General features: G+C 36.7%; 1 protein-coding gene across 5 annotated transcripts in view; it reads right to left on the bottom strand.

Annotated features, from left to right (window-relative positions):
• EPHA6 (EPH receptor A6) overlaps positions 1 to 19,922 on the bottom strand; it is a 373,338-nt gene that overhangs the window by 177,584 nt on the left and 175,832 nt on the right. For all 5 annotated transcript variants that reach the window (XM_077174587.1, XM_077174585.1, XM_077174590.1 and 2 more), the window contains one exon: positions 13,154 to 13,489. In XM_077174587.1, coding sequence (XP_077030702.1) covers positions 13,154 to 13,489 — 336 coding nt within the window. The remainder of the gene's footprint in view (positions 1 to 13,153; positions 13,490 to 19,922) is intronic.

A 19,922-nucleotide genomic window follows, 5' to 3' on the forward strand; every position in this document is an offset into this window, starting at 1 on the left:
TAATGCCTTTTTCTCAACAGAAAGTTTCATGTTTCTCTAGTGAGCCCATGCCCAGTTCTGTGAGATTGAGTGAGCTGCACAAGGATTTCACTATGAATTTCAAGGTCTGAAGCTCCCTTATTTCAGTCCTAACATTGGTGTTCAAGTAGCAGGCAGATATTACAAAACACCAGAGTTTAAACAGAGTAGAAAGCTGCATCTCCAAAATCCTGTCAGAAACGGCTGCTTTCTGTGCAATCCATATAAAGCCGTTTGTGCTTTTAATTGTTAAAAATTTTCAGTTCTTCTGCATCAGTTGGTCTGTCTTTAGTATCTTGCAACATTTTTTCTGCTGCAAGGGAAGTTTTAGTTATGAAAGAAAAGGTTTCCAAACTACTAGGATCTTTTCTCTTGTCATGATACCAGCCTACCACGATTATTTTAACAGTTCGCAAAATTTTAACTTCTGCTCTGATGCTCTACAACAAAACTGTAACTTGAAAAATAAGTATTTATGGTGGAATCTTCCAGTTTTGAAAACATGCATGGTAGGAATATTGGAAAACTCTTAACTGTATAAGCAGAACCACATAGCACGGTAACGAAATTTGATAAAAAACTCTCCAAAATAAAGAGGGCTTGCATTTTTTGAGAGCATACAGCATTTATCTCACTGTGCATTATCTCAATGTGCATTCACTCATGGGTTAAAGCAACTTTTAACTTTCAGGCTGCACCCTCTAAGAAGAAGCAACAAATGGCAAAATTCCCAGGCCAACTGGCAACGTATGGATGGATGGATATATGCATTACAAGTCACTGCATGGCAGAACAAAACCCACAAACAGCACCACCAACTTTGGAGTGGTTAAAAAAGTCAAGCAGGAGAGCAGAAAAGAAGTGGAAGGGTGGAGAGGTGAGTACCAAGCAAGCTGCTCAGTAATGAGGAAAACAGCTCAGTTTAGTATTCTTATTTATACTTTCACACTTGCACTAGGAGCTCTCTTTTAACTCATCATCAATGTTTAACTTCAAATACTTCTGTCCTTGGTTTAGGAGGCAGACTCCCTTGCATTGATGCAGCATTTGTAGCTGGTTTGGCTTTTTTTATACTTTTTCACCTGAGGCAAACAGATAAATATTTCACCACTTTATGTACTATCAAGGGCCTTTTCCTGCTGCTAATAAGGAAGTAATGCATTGCTAGAAAGAACAAACAACTGATTAGTTGTGAAATAGTCCCGTTGATACTTTAACTAGCACTAAATCTGGAACTTCAGAAAAAGGAAACTGTTGTCTGGTGAATCCCTGAACGTTGTTGTGTCTGCTTCTCCAGCTGTGCATTTTCTGGACAGAGAGTAAAATAAATGAGAGACTAGTTAAGATTTACAGCTTTGCTTGCTTTTTAAGGTCACACTCTCTTAATGAGCAATTGTTCATCCTGGCACTTGCTGCCACTAAAACAGTTGATAGCAACTCTAATACCAAGTCAGTAGTGATAGAGATATATGTCCCTAACCCCCAACAACCTACAGCTGAGGGAGAACAATGTCTCCTGCATCTTCCAGTCTTCTCTTACATTTTTAAGCTGCCAAATGGAATCTGAAGGGAAGTCACCTTCACACTTATTCCCATTAAAAATGTCCATTTTTAAAATCAGACTAATTTTATTAGTATTTCTTTATTTTTGGTATGTCAGATGGCATTGCTGCAAAGAAAAAGATTGGTTTATGATGGCTTTTCCAATTGGCATCACTTTTATTCCAAGCTGGCAATTAACTTACTGCCTAATTTGTAACAATTTAAAATGAAGCATGTAGCAATGTTTATAGGCAGAGCCATGACATTTGTGTTTGGCTGAGGCAGTGGTCACCAGCAGGCTCAATTTATCACTTTTAATTTAAACTCCCATGCCAATGATTTTCATTCTTAAAGCTATGACTGGCATTTATGGATTTCAAAATCAAAGGGAAAATAAGCTACAGTTAGGAATTCAACCACTCAGATCAATGAAAACTTGTTTTATAACTGAGAGTGCTCCAGTTAAATCCCCATCTGCCTGACAGAAGGAATTTAATGTTTCAAACAGTTCCTTTCCCACTTTAAACTGAGAAGAACTTTTTATTGCAGCACTAAGCCACCTCTTGCTGGACAGATGCCAACTATTGATGCTGTGTTCTCAGGAAATATTGTGAAGCAAATAAAGGTGAGTGCACCAACCTAAAGAACCATGAACTAATAACCAAATGTCGATCCCTGAACTGTGTGATTGTTGCTACTGTTCTCTTTTCAGACATTTGATGCACTATTTCACTGCTGGAAGGTAGTAGCAAAAATTTGAGAGGAATTAGTAAATGGAAGGACATACTTCATAGGAATTTATTGTGAAAATAAATGTCAGTTAAATTTCTGAACCACTTAGAAGGTGAATAACCTGGATTCTTTGGTCCACTATCTCACAATTAGGAGTTAATTCAATTTAGAATTATTTTATATTACCTTAAAAGGTTAAATAGAAGGTACATATTTTTTTACTTTTATTACTTGTGAAAATATGTACTAAAATAAAGAATGAATAGAGACATCCACATGTCTGTTATAGTGGTGTCATAAAAACACTCACTCACCCACGTCAGAAAAATAGAGAGTGAAGGAGAGAAACAGAAGTCCACATATTATTCCATATAACTCTATATTATACAGCAATTAACAATCTTTTTTCTATGGAAACTGGGAAGTAATTTAAAAATGTTAAAATATACTTTATGTGGATATTTGGATGGAAAGCTTTGTTTTGGTTTGTTTTCTAAATAGCATCTCCTTGGCCATAGTTTTCCATCCAGAAAAAGATGCTACGACTTCCTAAATAATTGCTAATCTCTTAGTAAATCACTATTTTTTTTTTTGTTTTGAGATCACTGTGTCATCCAAACACCAAAGATTTTAGCTGTGAAATAGCCAAAGATGATTTGAGGGCCATGTTCTGTCTCATTAGTCTCCCTGTACATCCTTGAATTCACAGGATTATCTGCCCCAACTCTACTGCTCTAAGTTGGTTCCCTTCCCAATTTATCACCCAGTAAAGCAGCCAAAAGGAACCTGCTGCACTTTGTAATGAAATGTCCCATACAGGAAATAAGCTTCAAGAAATAAAACCACATAGAAAATCAGTACCCATTAAAGGATTGATCATATATATTTTGCTTAAAATGGCTGTGAAAGTCACCAGAAGTAAAATAATTTCATTTATTGAAATCTGGAGAATTTGTAGTACTGCAGACAAATTTGTGCCATTCTTGTTTTCTGTTGCAAATATTGCAGTTTTTACAAGGACTATCAAATATTGCTGTAACTCAGAATAATGGAATATTTTCATACTTTAAATTCCATAGAGTATGCTTTAATAATATTTGCCCTTATTAATTCTTTCTATCTGTAATTATTGCAAGGGTTTCTAAAACCCCCAATAGGTAAGCAGGAATATCTAAGAAGAAAGAACAAATAATCTGAAAAAGTTCAATGGAAAATATGTAAGTATTACAAAATATTTCCACAAAATTAAATAGTCTTACAGCAAATAGAAAGATATTAACATATCAACCTGTATTTAGTTTTAGTTAGACTAACAAATCACTGATAAACTATTATTTCACACTATTTATACATATATTGAAAGACTTCTTTTTATAACATATGGATGCATGTAGAACCAAAACTATATATAGTAAGTATTATGTCTTTTTTTATCCTTCAAATATCTTTAATTATAGGAAAAAAAATCATCGTGATATTGTAATTAATTTTAATTTTCCATCAACTGAGACTAATAGTGATGTGCTCATAAAAACTGACATATATTCCACCCACCCCAGTTTTTTTTGAAGATGTCAGCATTATCCTCCCTAAATTGCCTTAGAAAGCCACATTTTTAATGTCTGACAATAAAACCATCATCTTGAAAGACAAACAAATTTTACTCACCATGCTGCTTAAAAGAGCTTAGCTTTATGATATTTATGAGAATGTAAAGACTATCTAGGAAGTTTATCCAGAATTCTACTATAGATATAAATATGGAAGACAAACATCTGCATGGATTTTTCTTTTGGAATTGTTCACCACCCAGAATTAGGGCTGTTAACATTCCTGATGCTTAGCTAGAAATGTTAGGCAATCTGGCAAAACCAGCTGTGTTACAGAGCAGTGGTTAACAGAAAGGGAAATATTATAAAAGGAGAAGATAATGAAGTAAATGTGATATTAGATAAACTGCTAAACTGATCAATAGATAAAACCTCCTACAGCATGTCCCTAACCCTGCAGAGAACTGCACTGAGATACACTTTGGAATGTGATGGTAAAACCTTAGAGTCCATGGTGATGCCTTGGTGTGTTTGTGGCAGGGCTGGAGGTGTTGGGACACAGCTTCCTTTACACCATCTCCTATGGGTTGCACCATGAGAAGCTATTCTCTGAAATTTGCCTTAAAATATCTCACAAACATTTTTTTGTTTAGTTGAGAATAATCAAATTTCAGTGTGATGTGATTAATTAATCAAATTAATAAAATTTCAGTATTACAGTGTGCTGTTTCATGCAGCAAAGGTTACCACTGGTACCACTGAACCTGATGGTTTCAGGAAAAGGTCAAGGAGATGAATGCAGATAAAACCCTGCTCTTCTGCTCAAGATAATTTCCCAGCACCAAACTAATAGACATCAGGGAAGGAAGTTAATACAGCTCTGCAGTCACATGTATTCTCTAAAAAGGTTTTTCATCTTCATCTTAAATTATTACACTTTTTGGTTTATTTTTCATACTATAAATTCTTTCATGATCATGGCTCTTTCTTTCACTCAGGTTTGCCATGAGAATGGTTTTGTGTATCATCTTCATCCTCCTTTTGGCTATCCTGACTCTACACGGAGATAGCAAAATAAAACACTTGTATCTGATGCAATGTATGCCACTTTAGCAAGAGAAAACAACAACAAAAAAACCTCTGAAAAGCCAACCCTTTACAGAATTAGTTGCACTTCCTCTAGGTCAAGAAGTATGAAAAGGATTTAAAATGGTTTTATTGAAAAAATCCACTTGAGAACCTCCTGAATATTCTTGCTTGAGTGAAGGTTTTAAGGGAAGCCTTAAAAGAAGAGAAACAAAGAAAAAATATGCATATTTAATATGCAAGAATCAGTTCTTACTGGAAACTAGACATTGCATGCTGGATGGAAATAAGATTTAGCAGATTATGAGTGTGGCTTTTTTCCCCTTTTCCCCCTGGCCAAGAATGCATCCCCCAATCCTAACACTTCCTATCTCTGACAGATGAGGATTCAGACTCAAATATGAAGTCTCACTTCAAAAAGGTGTTTTTAAAATTCAAGAAAGGTTGTTTTTAAATACACATGCACTTCTAAATTAAATATTAGGTTTGCATACCCTGGCTACTATAAACTTTCCAGAGGAGCAATCTTTATTATTCATTCATAGGAGCACAGTATAAATTTTACCACAGTAGGGAAGCATCTAAATATGCAACACAGATATGAAGAGAGCAAGCAGATGTCTTATTGTTAGCATGGGCAGAAAAAGGTAACAGCATGTTATTAGTAATACCTTGAAGCTAACAGAGCTGTAAAATAAACTTCTAAAGCTTAGGAAACTATATAAATTTGAGTCTGCTCTCATTCCAAAGCGCACAACTTAGTGCCATTATTGTGTATAAATTAAAACTATTTTCAAAATGTGAGCCTAAGGCAAATGCACATGGAAGAGTCAAGAGTTGTTGATTGTAATAAAGAAACTACTTTTAAGAGTAGAAAAAAAGAAACTACTTTTAAGAAGCAAATTAATCAGGCAAACTGTTGAAACATTGTTGCTTTAAAGACTCTGAACATTATCAGAATTGGTTTGTAATTTCCTGTGTCTTTCATTTCGAACACACTCCTTACAGATTTGTGTCAAAGTCATGAAAGGTATAAACATGAATATTTTCAGACTGATCATTTATGATGAATGTCTTCCTTTACTACACTTAACCAAAATCACTACTTTTACCACAAATGCAACAGAAATCATAATTTCACTTATCATGCACTGGAAACACCAGAGTTCCCTTTGGTTTTGTGTTGATCTTTTTTATCTAGTTTGATTGGTTGGTTTTGTTTTTTAATGAAATATCTTTCAGAAATGCTTAGGTAAACTTTGAAAACAGAAGGTTCTTGGTGTAACTCTGAACATTTTCCTGAGTTGGTCAATTAACATTCGTTGCAGAAGTTTCTAATTCACTAATTCAGTTCATATCTGAAATACCTTGTTCCCTATCCTGACTAGAATACTCAATGGTGATCCTTTCCACTGTGTATCATTCATTGTGAGAGGTTCCAGATAACTGAAATGTGCTTAATTATCTTAACATGTTTCTTAGGCAAATTTGGAGATAGCACCAATGAGGTTATTTGACATTCTAGTTAAAATCACCAAAGTCAATAAATACACATTTCCTTCTTAGGGGTTTTATCATGTGCTGAATGCCCTTCACAGCTACTGACTACCACAGGAACAAACAAAATCAGGGCACATTTCTTATCTCAGTGCTGTGCGCCTGTCAATTTCTTTGTAATGACTATTTTACATATTTCTCCACAAATGCCCCTTTCACAAATTGAAATAAACTATTATTATTAAATATAAAATTGTTGCAGCACTTGGGTGTTGCATTTTAGTGACTACAACAGAAATCAGAAATCTAGTGAAAATGCATGTCATGGACAAATTGCTAATGGTTATAAATAATGGTGCACTCTGCAATGAAAGAAACTATTACAGAAGCTGAAAGACCAGACTGGTAAGTAAATTGTGGGAAAAAATATAGCATTGATTAACCTTTCCCCTTCTCATTCAAACTAGAATTTAATTTTGTTCTCCTGATATTGTGCAAGTTAGAGGAATGTATCTGAAAATACATGCATTGTATTTGCTGACATTGGCTGACTCACTTATGGCTAATTCTGGTGTACAAGAGATGAAAATAAATGCAACCAGCTTGACTTTTGCTACCTTAAGAAAAATGAGTGGTCATCCAAATTCTCCAGCAGAAAAAGAACATATCTGTTAAAAAATTTATAAGCATTAAAAAACCATTCAGGAAATAAATCAAGATTGTTCCAAAAGCCACTTCTCTCCTTTGAATGCTGTATAGTAATCAGGCATATGTGCAAAAAGCCATCAGCTACAAGTAGTGTAGCTGTACAGAGGTTACCAGCAGATGAAAATCTGTGATTAACAACTATGTTGCACAAAGACCTTGGCTCTAAACTCTTAATTCTGGCAGACCTCAACAAGTCTGAGAACTGAGATGCAGAATTTCTCTCTTGTGGTTTTCTTTCCAATTGAAAATGCTTATTTATATACACACTGCTATAAATATATATGAATATATACATATATCACAAGCACACTGAATATTGTTTACATAATGATTAATTCCTTTAAAAACATATTGTTTAAATGTATTATCATGCATCTTGAGCTTTTTTTAAAAACTGTACTCTTTGCTGTCCTCCCATCACCTTCAGTATAGATGTTTACAGATTGTGCCTAGTCAGTTACCAAGAAGTTGATATTTCTCTTCAAATTTTTCCCAAAAGTAGCATCAGCAATGCTGACAACAGTGCAGTGTTGGGTGGAACTCTCAGTGCAGCTGTAGATGTCCAATAAACAAATGCCATAAAGTTCTTTTTTATTGTCATCTATGAAAATGTCATGTTCTTTCTTTCATGTGGGCTGGAGCTTTGGCAATGTCTGATGGAGGGTTTTGTCAATGTTTTATAACTGGCTTTTATTATTTATGGATCTGCTGTTCCAATAATCAGCCATTTAGAAGAGCTGTTCCTTTAGATTTACAAGTTATTAACAAAAACAGTTTGGAAGATGGTTCAAAGGGGCTTCATTATGAAAAAAGAGGCCTTCTTGACTTTAAAGTCACAAATGACAATCTTGTCTGTAGAGATTTGAGACTCAGGGGGGAAAAAAGGAAGTTGACTTTTGATTAGGGTGAATGTTGGATGCTGCTGTGGGGATCAGTTTAGGATGAATGAACAGGAAATTCCCCTGCCTCCCCAGTGAGAATCCTGAAACTCTACTGTCATCAGCCACAAGGATTAATCTTGATAAACTGATAAGCTGTCCTGGTCGTGATACTGAGACACAGAATGTCAGCCAGATGAGGCTCTTAGCCACTTACACCATCTCCACAGTGATTAATATACTTTATGCCTTTAATTCATGGTGATATGTTTGTGTTTGTTCCTGGAAGAGACACTGAAATCCTTCCAGGTATTCATCAATTCCCACAGCAATGAGTATAAGAGGTTCCTCTTTCTACAGACTGTCTCCACTGAACTATAAATATGTCTGAGGAAGCCACCTGTACTAGAAACAGACCTTAACTTAGTTAGAAAAAGGAATTAGATTAAACACTTCCAAACACTGGCGAGATTTTACCATCAGATTAGGAAACATTGCCTAGGATGTATCTGCCAATGGCTCACATAAAATAAGATGTATTAGACAATAGAATCCTGACAGATTTGCACTTTTGGGGTCTGACTGAAACTCTCAGCTGTCAACACCAGACAGACACAGAAAAATGAGACAAGTGTTTAATACAGTGGTAGGGTTGTGCCCTCAGAGTTAAGCCGCTCGTGCTCAGATTCTGCCAGCTGGCAGCAGGTCTTTGATGTCACCGAGACCAGATTCACCCACAAACTGCAGAACTGAGCAAGGAGAAGGCTTTCTAGGATGCAGTGGAAGAAAGGAAATTTCTCCAGGGTAAACTCTCCACCACTTGGGATATGTCTCATACTCCCACTCCTTGTAGTATGAAGTTAAAGCCCTGTCTGTTCTAAAGGAATAGAATGTATGAATGCACAGTGAGTGAAAACATACATGGACTGTTACTTGGAAATAGGGACTACTGTTTTAAAGTCTGTTTTGCTTAATTATTCATTATTTTCTACTTTAATTATGCATGAAAAACCTCCAGTACTTCTGAATTTTCTTTAGGCAATGCAGACACTATGGCATGCTAAGAAAGTTATATATTGAGATGTCTCTTCCTTCCATTAGTCATAAGAGAAGCATAAATTACAACTCAGCATATAATTCACTGCTTCTTCACACAGTGATTTAAAGTTGATTGAGCACAATTACTTTGTACTCAGCATATTTACTGCTGTATAAAACTTTCTCTCTCTCATAAAGAAAAGGCATCCAGGCACTTTTCTGAACAATAGCATTGTTAAACAATTTTTGATGAGGCTTTTTGTGAAAACATGTTTTATCTTTCAGTTGTTTACAAATCACTTTAGCAGTGATTTGGAAAAGTGCTTTAATATGTACTAATGTTCCTTCTTGAGCAGGAACTTTGCTTAAGTGCTTTTCTGAGCAGAATCCTGTTTATCTGTCCATTTATCTGAGTTTAAAGTGAGAATTTATTCTGGTATCTCAAAACACTTTGAAACAAAGCTACTGAAGGGTAGCATATAGATCACTTCCCTCGTCTGCCCATCTGCAACATTTGTACTTCCTAACACACCCTGCCCTATCCTTGTTTGCCACACGGGCTGGACAAGACACAGCACATGCTGTGATTGTACAGGACCATAAATATATATATTTTCTTGGCTAGCCAGTCAACAGGCAGACTGAGTGGTCATTCAGCTGGTGTCTAATACAGAAAGCAACCCTCAGGTAGCTGAACTTTGCTTTTCAACTTGCAGACCTCACCAAGGGCTTGGTGACTGAAAGGTCATTCTTCTCAATTCTTTTGAATTTTTTTTGCTGTTATCAAACTCAGGTGGCTAATGGGTTCATATTCCTTTGTGGTGCATGACAGAAAATGTGGCCACAGAAATTTTGTTTCCTAATGAAGCCAAAGGTTAAAAACCAAACTCATTGATGTCAAACTTATGAGTCCTTGTATAAAATTAAAGGAAAAGGTAAGCACTATTACCAAGCAAATTTTACAAGCCTTAATCATATTAATTTTAGTAAATTTTTAGTATTTGATCAGGTCTGGTAATGCTTTAGACATCAAATTACAGAGAGTTTTGAGGGATGCATATTGCAAAGCCTTTTTTCAAGTGTTACTTTCCTTCAATTTGCTCCTTGTCACTGTTAAAGCTGAGTACCACTCTTAATCTTGTTGATACTTGCAACTGCATGAGCAGGCAGTTGAGATTTTAATATTAGTTGTGGTACGGCTCTGTGCATGAAAATCAGCCTTAATCACTTTTGAATTAGTTCACTTCTCCTGTCAGCAAATATTCCACCTCTTTGATGCTCTCAGACTACTCTCTTCACTAATATGGCAGAATACAATTCTTCAGTTTCTGTGGATGCCCACAGAACTCTGCACTGAATTACTTTATTCAGCAACATTGCTCTCCAAAAAGAGAGAAAACCCCCTGAAGACCAAGCTAATAATTTTGCCTGTTTAATGACAAATCCGTTAATTTCACACAAACCAGTCAAAAGAAAAGGCCACTAGAGGGAAGTACATCCAATATGCTCAAAGAAAATAAATTTTTTAAAAACCTGTTCTTAATTATTGTAGCTAGCAGAATGGTTTGGACTTACAAAAGCAGAGGATTTTGGTCTGTATTCTTAACAAAGATATGACAACTGAATAAAATAAATAAGGTATTTATAAAGAGGTCATGCACTTCCTGCAATGTGCATACCAAAACCATTAAAACGGTATGTAGGAAAAGATTGCATATTAAAAGGTAGTATCAACATGGGATAAATATTTTGTGTAGGTATAATTTATTGCACCTCTGTATCTTTCACATTAGACACATATCAATTGGTTGGATTTAAACCAGTATATTTGGACTTCTGGTAAAGCAGTCCTTGTAAAAACAAATATATTTTTGTTGTCATGTCATATGTTTAATCTTGGATCTTTGTTTTCTATGAATATGTGCACAAACCTGCAGTATCATGCAATAACTACTACCCGTTCCATCAGAATTAAGATTATAAGGAAAGACTACCAGCAGTGAGTTTATAATAAAATCTCTGCAATGTTCCAAAGCTTTAGTTCTACAACTTGCTTTTCTGAGGCTGGAGACCCTAGCTTTTTCTATACCCCTTCTTATTTATGACTGAAAGTAACCCAAAAAGATGTGCATTTTCTCTCCATACTTTCCATCAACAAAAACTCCATGAATTTTCTTCCACATTTCATACAACGCTGCATTTCTTTCTTGTCCTTTTAAATATATAGTCACCATGCTCATAGTTTTATACAACTACACAGCCTGTAAGCCTACAGAAATGTTTTTTTCTTTATAACTACATTTTATATTTGACTCCATTTCATTTATTACAGTGCTTTCTCACACAAAGTTGTCTTTTTATATCCAGATAAACTGACAGATATTCTGAAAATCTGGTCTTAAATCCTCTGAAGCTTTTCCAATAGCATTTTTAGTAATGTAAGAATTATTAAAGGGAATGCAAACAATCTAGAGTTTACTCTCAGTGCGTCAAAAACTATCAAAGCATTGGTCTTTTCTCTGTTTTGAGTAAACTGCAGAGAAAATCTATATCCTTAAACCAGGGATACAACAACAGAAAAATACATTATTTTTTAAAAGCCTAACACTTAAATACACTTCACAAACTGTATTCACACAGCTGTTACCCACTTTAGAAATGAACTGTATTTCAGGTGACCTCCACCTGGGCGAGCTTAGTGACTGCATTTAATACCATGGAGCAAAACATCCAAAAGGAAGTTTTCACAGGGGAAGTTTCCGGCACCTCACTTTCTCCCTTAGTGAGAAAGGGAAAGGGAGATGCAGGTTTCCAACACGATACATGGCCTCAGTGCTTCAGGCAATTGTCAATGCAAGGCCTATATATCATTAGGCATCTTATATAATTAGCTCTTCTGTTACCATCATGGACAGTGAGCAAGTGGGTTTTGTGCTTTTTCAAATCAATTTTCATGAATATTATTAGTATTACCATCACTGTCATTATTATCATCATCATCACAGCAAGCTGTTCATTTTTTGCCCAAAGGCAAACGAGTCATTACTTACTCATCGACAAAACTACTCGTCCCAGATACACAGGTAAGCAGATTTTTGCTAGGCTGATCAGTGAAAGAACCCAGGGCCTTCCCTACAAGTGGAACATAACAGGATGCTCCTGAACATTAGCACTTTTACTTAGCAGAAACATATCATCAAATGTGTTCTACTCCAAACAGCAGTTCTGCCAGCTCAGTTCCTGTTCTACATTAAACACTTCAGCTGCAGTTGCAATGTCACTGCACAGCAGGTGAAAAACATTTCTGGAACAAATGTCAGCAAGGGATAATTCTGAAATAACCTTCTTGTCTACAGTTACACAAGCTAGAAGAGAGCAGTGCTATATGGATTGCATTGTTGCTAACCTATGATGCTGTTTCCTGGCCCAGTAAGTATTACTAAAGAAGAAAAAGTTGCAGAAATAAACAAAAAATAGAGAGCTCTTTTAGTTTCCAATGTTCCTCACAAAGATTCACCTTGGACATGAATTCAAACTGAAATGGGGGCAAGAAAAAGCTCAAAACAACAATGCAAAGTTTAAACTAAAGGAATAAAAAAGAATCTATTAGGATAGCTCGCCTGAGGAAATGGCTCATATAGATGCAGAAGTATCTTACAGTGAGGTAAGCAGTATTATCTTTGCTATGAAACACAGATACCAAGGAAAGTGAGTTCACTTTCACTCTGCCTTCGAATTGTGGAGCTGTAATGGGTAACCTGTGGTGTTTTACTCTTTTAAAACTGAAGTTGCAAAAGCACCAGATAGACTCCAGTCCTGAAGAATCACTGACACAGCTGCTCTCAGATGGCTAAAGCCTGCACTTAATTTCAAACAGAAAGGTATGGGTTTGTGCCCTGTGTAATGGGGTCAAGGGCCACCTGCCAAAAGCATTTAATGCCCTCATCAGCAGAAGCTGAAAGTCCTCGTGGAAGGCACTTAAAAGCATTCAGCAATCTGCAAAACCCCCTAACCACCGACCCAGGCTTCCGAGAAACGCAGGATCCCCCAGCGAGGGCCCAGGTGGCAGGGACACGGCGACAGACCCGCAGCGCTGGCACTTACCGTCTTGGTCTGTGGTGACCGTGATGGCTGTGAACTGCTTGGGGGAGAAGCTGAGCTCCGAGACGCCGTTGGTGGCCTCGATCTCGAAGGTGTAGTTGACGTGGGACACGAAGTCGAGCACGGTGACGGAGGAGTTGGTGAGCCCCGTGTGGCGCGGGATGAAGCGGATGCCGCCGCCGCACACCTCGCACTGGCTGGCGTCCGAGCCGCACTTCTTACACACCACGCTGTAGGTGAGGTCCTTCCTCCCGCCCGTGTCGCTTGGGGGGCTCCACTCCAGCATCAGAGCTGTCTCGTTGATGTTGAAAACCACATTCCTCGGAGCAGAGGGTGGCCCTGCAGAAAAGGAGGGGAAAGCCTGTTAAGCCAGTGGTATCTACTTTGGAGAAAAAATTTGCCTTAAGGCATTTATTTGCAAATAAGAACTACATTTCAGTAATAGAGTCAATGTAAAAATTAAAAATTGTCTATACAATACTTGAAAAAAAAATGAACAATAAATTGGTGACATCATAAAAAGCTCAATAATCAAAATAACTTAGAATTAATTGTGGCATTCACATTCTCTGAAAAATCCCTTTGACCATGATTTTTCTCCTGGGATGCTGAGAAGCCTCAGAGAAAAAGGAAAACAATAATTATCCCATTTGCTTTTCCTGTGTTTTGCTCATGTGGAATGTATTTGGAGATTGTTTACCAGCAGGTGATTGTTCCATTGGATTCTGCTGTGAGTTGTTTTCACTCATTGGCCAATCAGGGCCAACCTGTGTTGAGACTCTGGAAAGAGTCACAAGTTTTCATTATTATCATTTTTAGCATTCTGTAAGTATCCTTTCTGTATTCTTTAGTACAGTTTAGCTTAGTTTTCTTTAATATCATATAATTTCATAAAATAATAAATTAGCCTTCTGAGAACATGGAGTCAGATTCATCTTTCCTTCCTTCGTCTGGGGGCAATGCAAATACAATAAGAAAGAATTTAAGAAAACACAAAAATGACTTGGGAACATCAGACCTAGACTACATAACCCAAATTTTCAATAAATGGCTCTTGCTACTGTGGGATACTGAGGAAGAGCTCTAACCCAAAATTTATATCCTTATTTTATGTCTAGTAATGTAGGCTTTTCTGACACTTAAAATCTTTGACATTATGTAAGAGACAAATTGAGTAATAAATAAATAACAGCTTTGGAATAAAGACAAGAGGTAAAATTATTTGTATTAGTTTTTCACTGCCAGATATTTCTTTCTATCCTTCACTGCTTATCCCCAGGGATTTCTTTGCTGCTGTTCATTAACAGGGTTAGGTGGCAACAGGCCAAGACTATTAGGCATAAGAAGTTTTCTTTCTTTCCCACCTGGCATCTCATTAGCATCAGGATAACAGTGAAGACATCAACTTTTCAACTTAAAGGTCTAAAAGGATTATCAGAAAGCAGGAGAAAAAGTACTTTAAGGCTATGGGGAGGAATGCATAGACAACAAGCAGGTGTTAGAGCTGTCTGTGCACTGTCAGAGAACCACAGTGACCCACTTCCAATTTCCCACTCATCACACAACTGTCATGGACTGTCCAACAAGTTTTAAGTTGCTTGCTGACTTATTGTGTAGGATCGCATGGAAATCATCTGATGATTTATATATACATATAAAAATAAATATATAGTGTGATCTAGTGATTGCCTCCTGCAGTGAGCACTGGTGTGGCACCTTGAGTCCTTTGTCCAGTTCTGGGCTCCTCACGTAAAGAAAGGCATTGAGGGGCTGGAGAATGTCCAGAGAAGGGCAATGGAGCTGAGCACAAGACTGATGAGGGGCAGCTGAGGGAGCTGGGGGTGTTCAGCCTGGAGAAAAGGAGGCTCAGGAATGACCTTATTGCTCTCCAAAACTCTCTGACAGGAGGGTGCAGCCAGATGGGGGTTGGTCTCTTCTCTCAGGCAAAAAGTGACTGAGAAAGGAAAATGGCCTCAAGCTGTGCCAGGGGAGAGGTTCAGGGTGGACATCAAGAAGAATTTATTCACAGAAAGGATAACCAGGCATTAGAATTTACTGCCCTCAGAGGCAGTGAAACCAAATTCCCTGGAGGTGTTCAAGAAACCACAACATGTGACACATAGTGCTGTGGTCTGGTTTACAAGGTGGTGATTGATCTAAGGTTGATCTTGGTGATCTTGGAGGTCTTTCCAACCTTAATGACCCTATAATTCTATGATTCCCTATCAGGTTCCACAGTTTGACAGAAGAACATTACCACCTATTTATTTTTTAGATAGGAATTAATGAAGGGGTGACAGAAAGGTACTAATTGTTACAGGATATCTGAATTATCTCAATTTCTTATTGCATTACTCTTCTTCCACTTAACATATTTCAAACAAGCACTTACAGATGTATGATTTTCAAAACCAATTTGGATGTAATCCCATAATAAAAATTATTATAAGAAACATGGACTTGGAAAAATGTGAGGCCTTATACTCCCAGTGTTGATGTATGTGAGATAACTGTGGTAAACCCAACTGCTGACCTCTGGGGTTTTTGGGCTGAATGAGTTGAATAAGCATTATGTTCCCTGCTCTCAATAAAATCACAGTGCTTCACCAATGGTTAGCAGAACTTGGAAAACTTTCAGCTTACTTTGCAGCTTTTGATGATTTATAAAACTGTCAACAAGACTTAGGCATAAAGTTTTGATTGAGACACTGGTAAAATTTTGCGTGGGCTTTTCCTTATTTCAGAGTTTCTTAAGCAGACTGAAAGGCTACAAGAAACATTTGCAAATGACACCAGCTAATTTTTATACAGAGTTTAACATTCATAATTTTTAAGTGATGCCTTTTATTTGTTTATGTGGCATAAGCATGGGTATAAAACCTGGAATGCTTGTAAATAAAAAAAGCTGCCATTGTGTGGGAGCACTAACGTGAATAATAAACATTAGGCTTTTCTGTGAACTGTAATTCAGCCACTTTTTCATTTCTGGTATTTACTTGTAACTTGTAATGAGAGAGTAATTAACTTTGCCCTGAAATAAATTATGAGTTACCTGCTGGATTTCAAGCACCTGATATTTAAATAGATGGAAGTGTTACATGCTTTGCATTTTTTTAGTGAATAAGAAAGTTTAAGATCTTTTGAATGGATGAGCATTTATTAATACATTTATCTGCCCAGAGTTTATGGTTAATACATCACTCGTCTTCCCACAAAATAACTCTAACTGTTCTAGCTACTCAGCTAGTCCTGAGATCGGAATAAGCTAAACCAGCACACATTACTTCAGCTTCAGTTCTTACTCTTTATGTTCAGAAGACAGGAATAATTATGTTTCCTCTAAAACCATGCTGTGAGAATTAAATAATGACGGGATCTTAACAAATTCCCACTGTTAAAACCATGGAGGAGTTTTAGGAATATGGAGGATGAGCTGTAATCACACTTCCATATGTGTATAACTTTAAGTAGATGAGTAATCCCCTTGAAATAATTGGTAATATTAATGCACGTAAAACTAAGCAGCTGTGTAATTGCTTGAAGGATTGGAGTCAGTGTTCTAAAACTGGCTTAAATTTAATCTTACATAAACTATAGATAGTTTATGAACTATGATGACAACAGGTCATCATAGCTCAAGTTTTTTTTTATATTATTTCATCAATTTTGGCAGGCTCAAACAGTAATGAATATGAATCTGGGCACTAGGAGAGTTTTGTCCGGCTTTGTGGATTTTGATTTTCTATCAGATTTTCCTTGTACTATATGGAATAGCATCTATAGAAGAACCAACACAGCAAATAAAATACTTTAAAAAAAGATAGTTTTTCATTTGTACTAGGGAGTGAAGGTACTTACAGTCATGGTTTGTGGCTTATTTCTCAGTTGTAAGAAAAATCACATATTATTGTGCATTCACATTTCAGTGAAAAGGAAAACTATCAATTATGTTAGAGGTGTCTTAAAGTATATGACTGTCCTCTTGCAATTGCAGGAAAAACCCGCAAACACACTTCATACTCAAGGCCCCTCATGCCAATTTGCATGAGGATTAGATGGCTTTTTAATTGCTGTTAAATTATGCCAGTTAAACTGTGATTTCATGCAAATATTAAGCTGTAATGACATGCAGTGAATCATTTACTAAGATTTAGAACTTGGAACAAAGAGAGACAATTAATTGTAATCCTCAGATTCAGCTAAATTATGTGTCACTGGGCTTTTATGAATGTGGCCTGATTGCTTTGTTATCATTTATAAATTATACAAAGATTATTTGGCACATTGGAAAAAGCTGGCAGCAATAACCTTTCTGCAGACATCTGTATGCAAAGCTCACGGGGTTTTCCTTATATTGATTTTTAAGAAAAACAAGTAGATTGGTGAAAATAAGAGATCCTTTCCTCACAGCAAAATTCATGACTTTGAGTTTTATGCGAAAGAATAAAATACAGTTCAGATGGATGAGCATTATAAAAACATGCAGCTCTTCTGCTGAGATGGAACTCAGCCAGAGTGTGAGTAATGGCTTTTGCTTCATTTACAAACTACACTGAGGAAGTATTTTGACACTTGCTGTGGAGGAGACTGGCGTGGATATCTTATGGTGAAGCAGGTCTGCTCTGAAAGCAACAGAGCTGAGTTTGTGCCTCACGCAGTGCTTTGCACCTCATCTTGTTTCATGCATTCTCTTCCTCTCTGAAGGCAAAGTGCATCTTCCTGTGTACGGAAGGAAGAGGAACAAACCCAGCACTGCAGAAGTCTGGTGAGGGCAATGAAGTATTTTACACACTTGAGAGTGAAGACTGACTGGAAAACAAATTGTTACTGTTTAAGTAAGAACTGTCCATTATACACTATTGGACTCTTAGAATTTCATGTCATTTGACTTCTGAAGTTACAGCAGAAGGGCAAAGATTAACCATCACCTTAGGATACTCAGAATCAGCATCTGGCTGTGCCCCTTGAGTTCATAATTGTGTTTTGATATCTATATATGTAGCATGGATAAATGGTGTCACTTGATGTAGAATTACATTTTTTCCTTTTCACTTATTCTTTTCCTGTGAGGCAGGCAGGAAGAATGGAAGCCAACGACTGCAAACCAATATCCCAAGTCCGAGCATAATGTTAAATTACAAAAAAGTGTGTATATATATAACAATAGAGGCAGTAAAGACTTCAAGTGTGTTGCCTGATTTTGCTGCTGAAATTCAGTGTTGACTTAAAAATACAGGATATACTTTGTGGCAGAAGTTATTGAACAGAGCATAAGTTTTTTCAGGTTCAAATTGTTTAAGAATAACATTAAAGAGAGGAATTCAGACAACTCAGACAACCAACATAAGCCTGCCTGACCTTGAAAAGATGGATCAATTCATCCAATTACTTTATAGTGGGAAATGTTAGACTTTACGTACAGAGTAATCAGACAGGGGATTAGATATGATGCTATTTGTTGCTCACAGTGTATGCAGAGATTGCTGATAGAGTACTTGCATATGGCAAAGAAATACAATAAGAAGGAAAAGTAGCAGTGAGAGATTGATAAGAAGTGTAAGTCAAATGAAAAGAGCCGAGGAGAAGGAGATTAACAATATATTCTAATGTGATTTTCATTCCTCTTACTGAAATTAGATTTCTATTACAGTGTTCTGCAAAGTGAACACTCTCCTCTACGAAATGCAGCTACATAAAGTAAAAATGGGAGCTGTACAATTTTTTAAAAGCACACAGTTCTTTCACAGAATTAATCAAAGTGGATTTGAAGCTCATCTAGAAGGAAGTGGATGCCTGTCTTAAATCAAGGCGGTTTCTTTTCCAATAATGCTGCAATGCAAGTTTCTCAGTACTGAGGGAGTGCTCTGGAGTGAGGAATACTGCCTAACCCCATACTGCCTAACCCAACACAGGAATGAAAAGAGAAAACAAAGGATCTGTCTTAAGCATATTACCTTGCAGGACATGGGGGAGAAAATAAAATGGGCATCAATAAGTCAGTCAAAATGTTTGAACATGAAGACATTTGTAAGGGGAATCCACTATTCATTCTGTGTTTCATTTAAAAATATCTCTCCCTTCAAAGGTCCCAAGAAAAGTTTCTGTTTCTTATGTCATGTTTCATATGTCAAGATAGAAATCTGAAAATGAATATGGAAAATGCAGATCTTTCCCAAAAGGGGTTCTTTAAAAACGGCATTTCATTTCTGCAGAGCATTTTCTGTCTATTTAGTCAAAGTTCCTAATTTTCTTAAAACTTGTCAACTCCTTTTTTTTAATCGTAAAAACATGACACAATCTAAATTCCACTCATATCTGTTTCTTTGTTTATTAAATTTAAATTAGCCACATCTGCACAGATCTACCAAAAGCAGTGAGGTTGTATTTATGACAGAAACATAATTTTAATAACTGAGAGAATAATTTGAAAGCAGTGGGGCTAAAGATATCACTTAGGGAATAATTTGGCCTGAAGACTCTCCATTACTGCTCATGTGGAAGGTAAGAGCATAGTCTGCCTGTCAAGAGCTTCAGTGTCATTAGCAGAGCTAACAATTAGTGAAATAATCATCATTTTGGGTGTAAGATGAATTCATCTGCTGTGCCAATCAATGAAGTACCAATACCTAGCAGCCTAGGCTGAGAACACAGTGCATGGTGGCACTGAACCAAGAAACCAGAATGTGCTTCACTGTCTCCTTTAGTTCTTCCTTCTCCCAAGCTGAGGTGAGGCACTGATATCCTGTTGTGGCTGATTTTTGCCCTGCCTCAA

This window comes from Agelaius phoeniceus, chromosome 2 (genome assembly GCF_051311805.1).
Source record: "Agelaius phoeniceus isolate bAgePho1 chromosome 2, bAgePho1.hap1, whole genome shotgun sequence".
NCBI lineage: Eukaryota > Metazoa > Chordata > Aves > Passeriformes > Icteridae > Agelaius > Agelaius phoeniceus.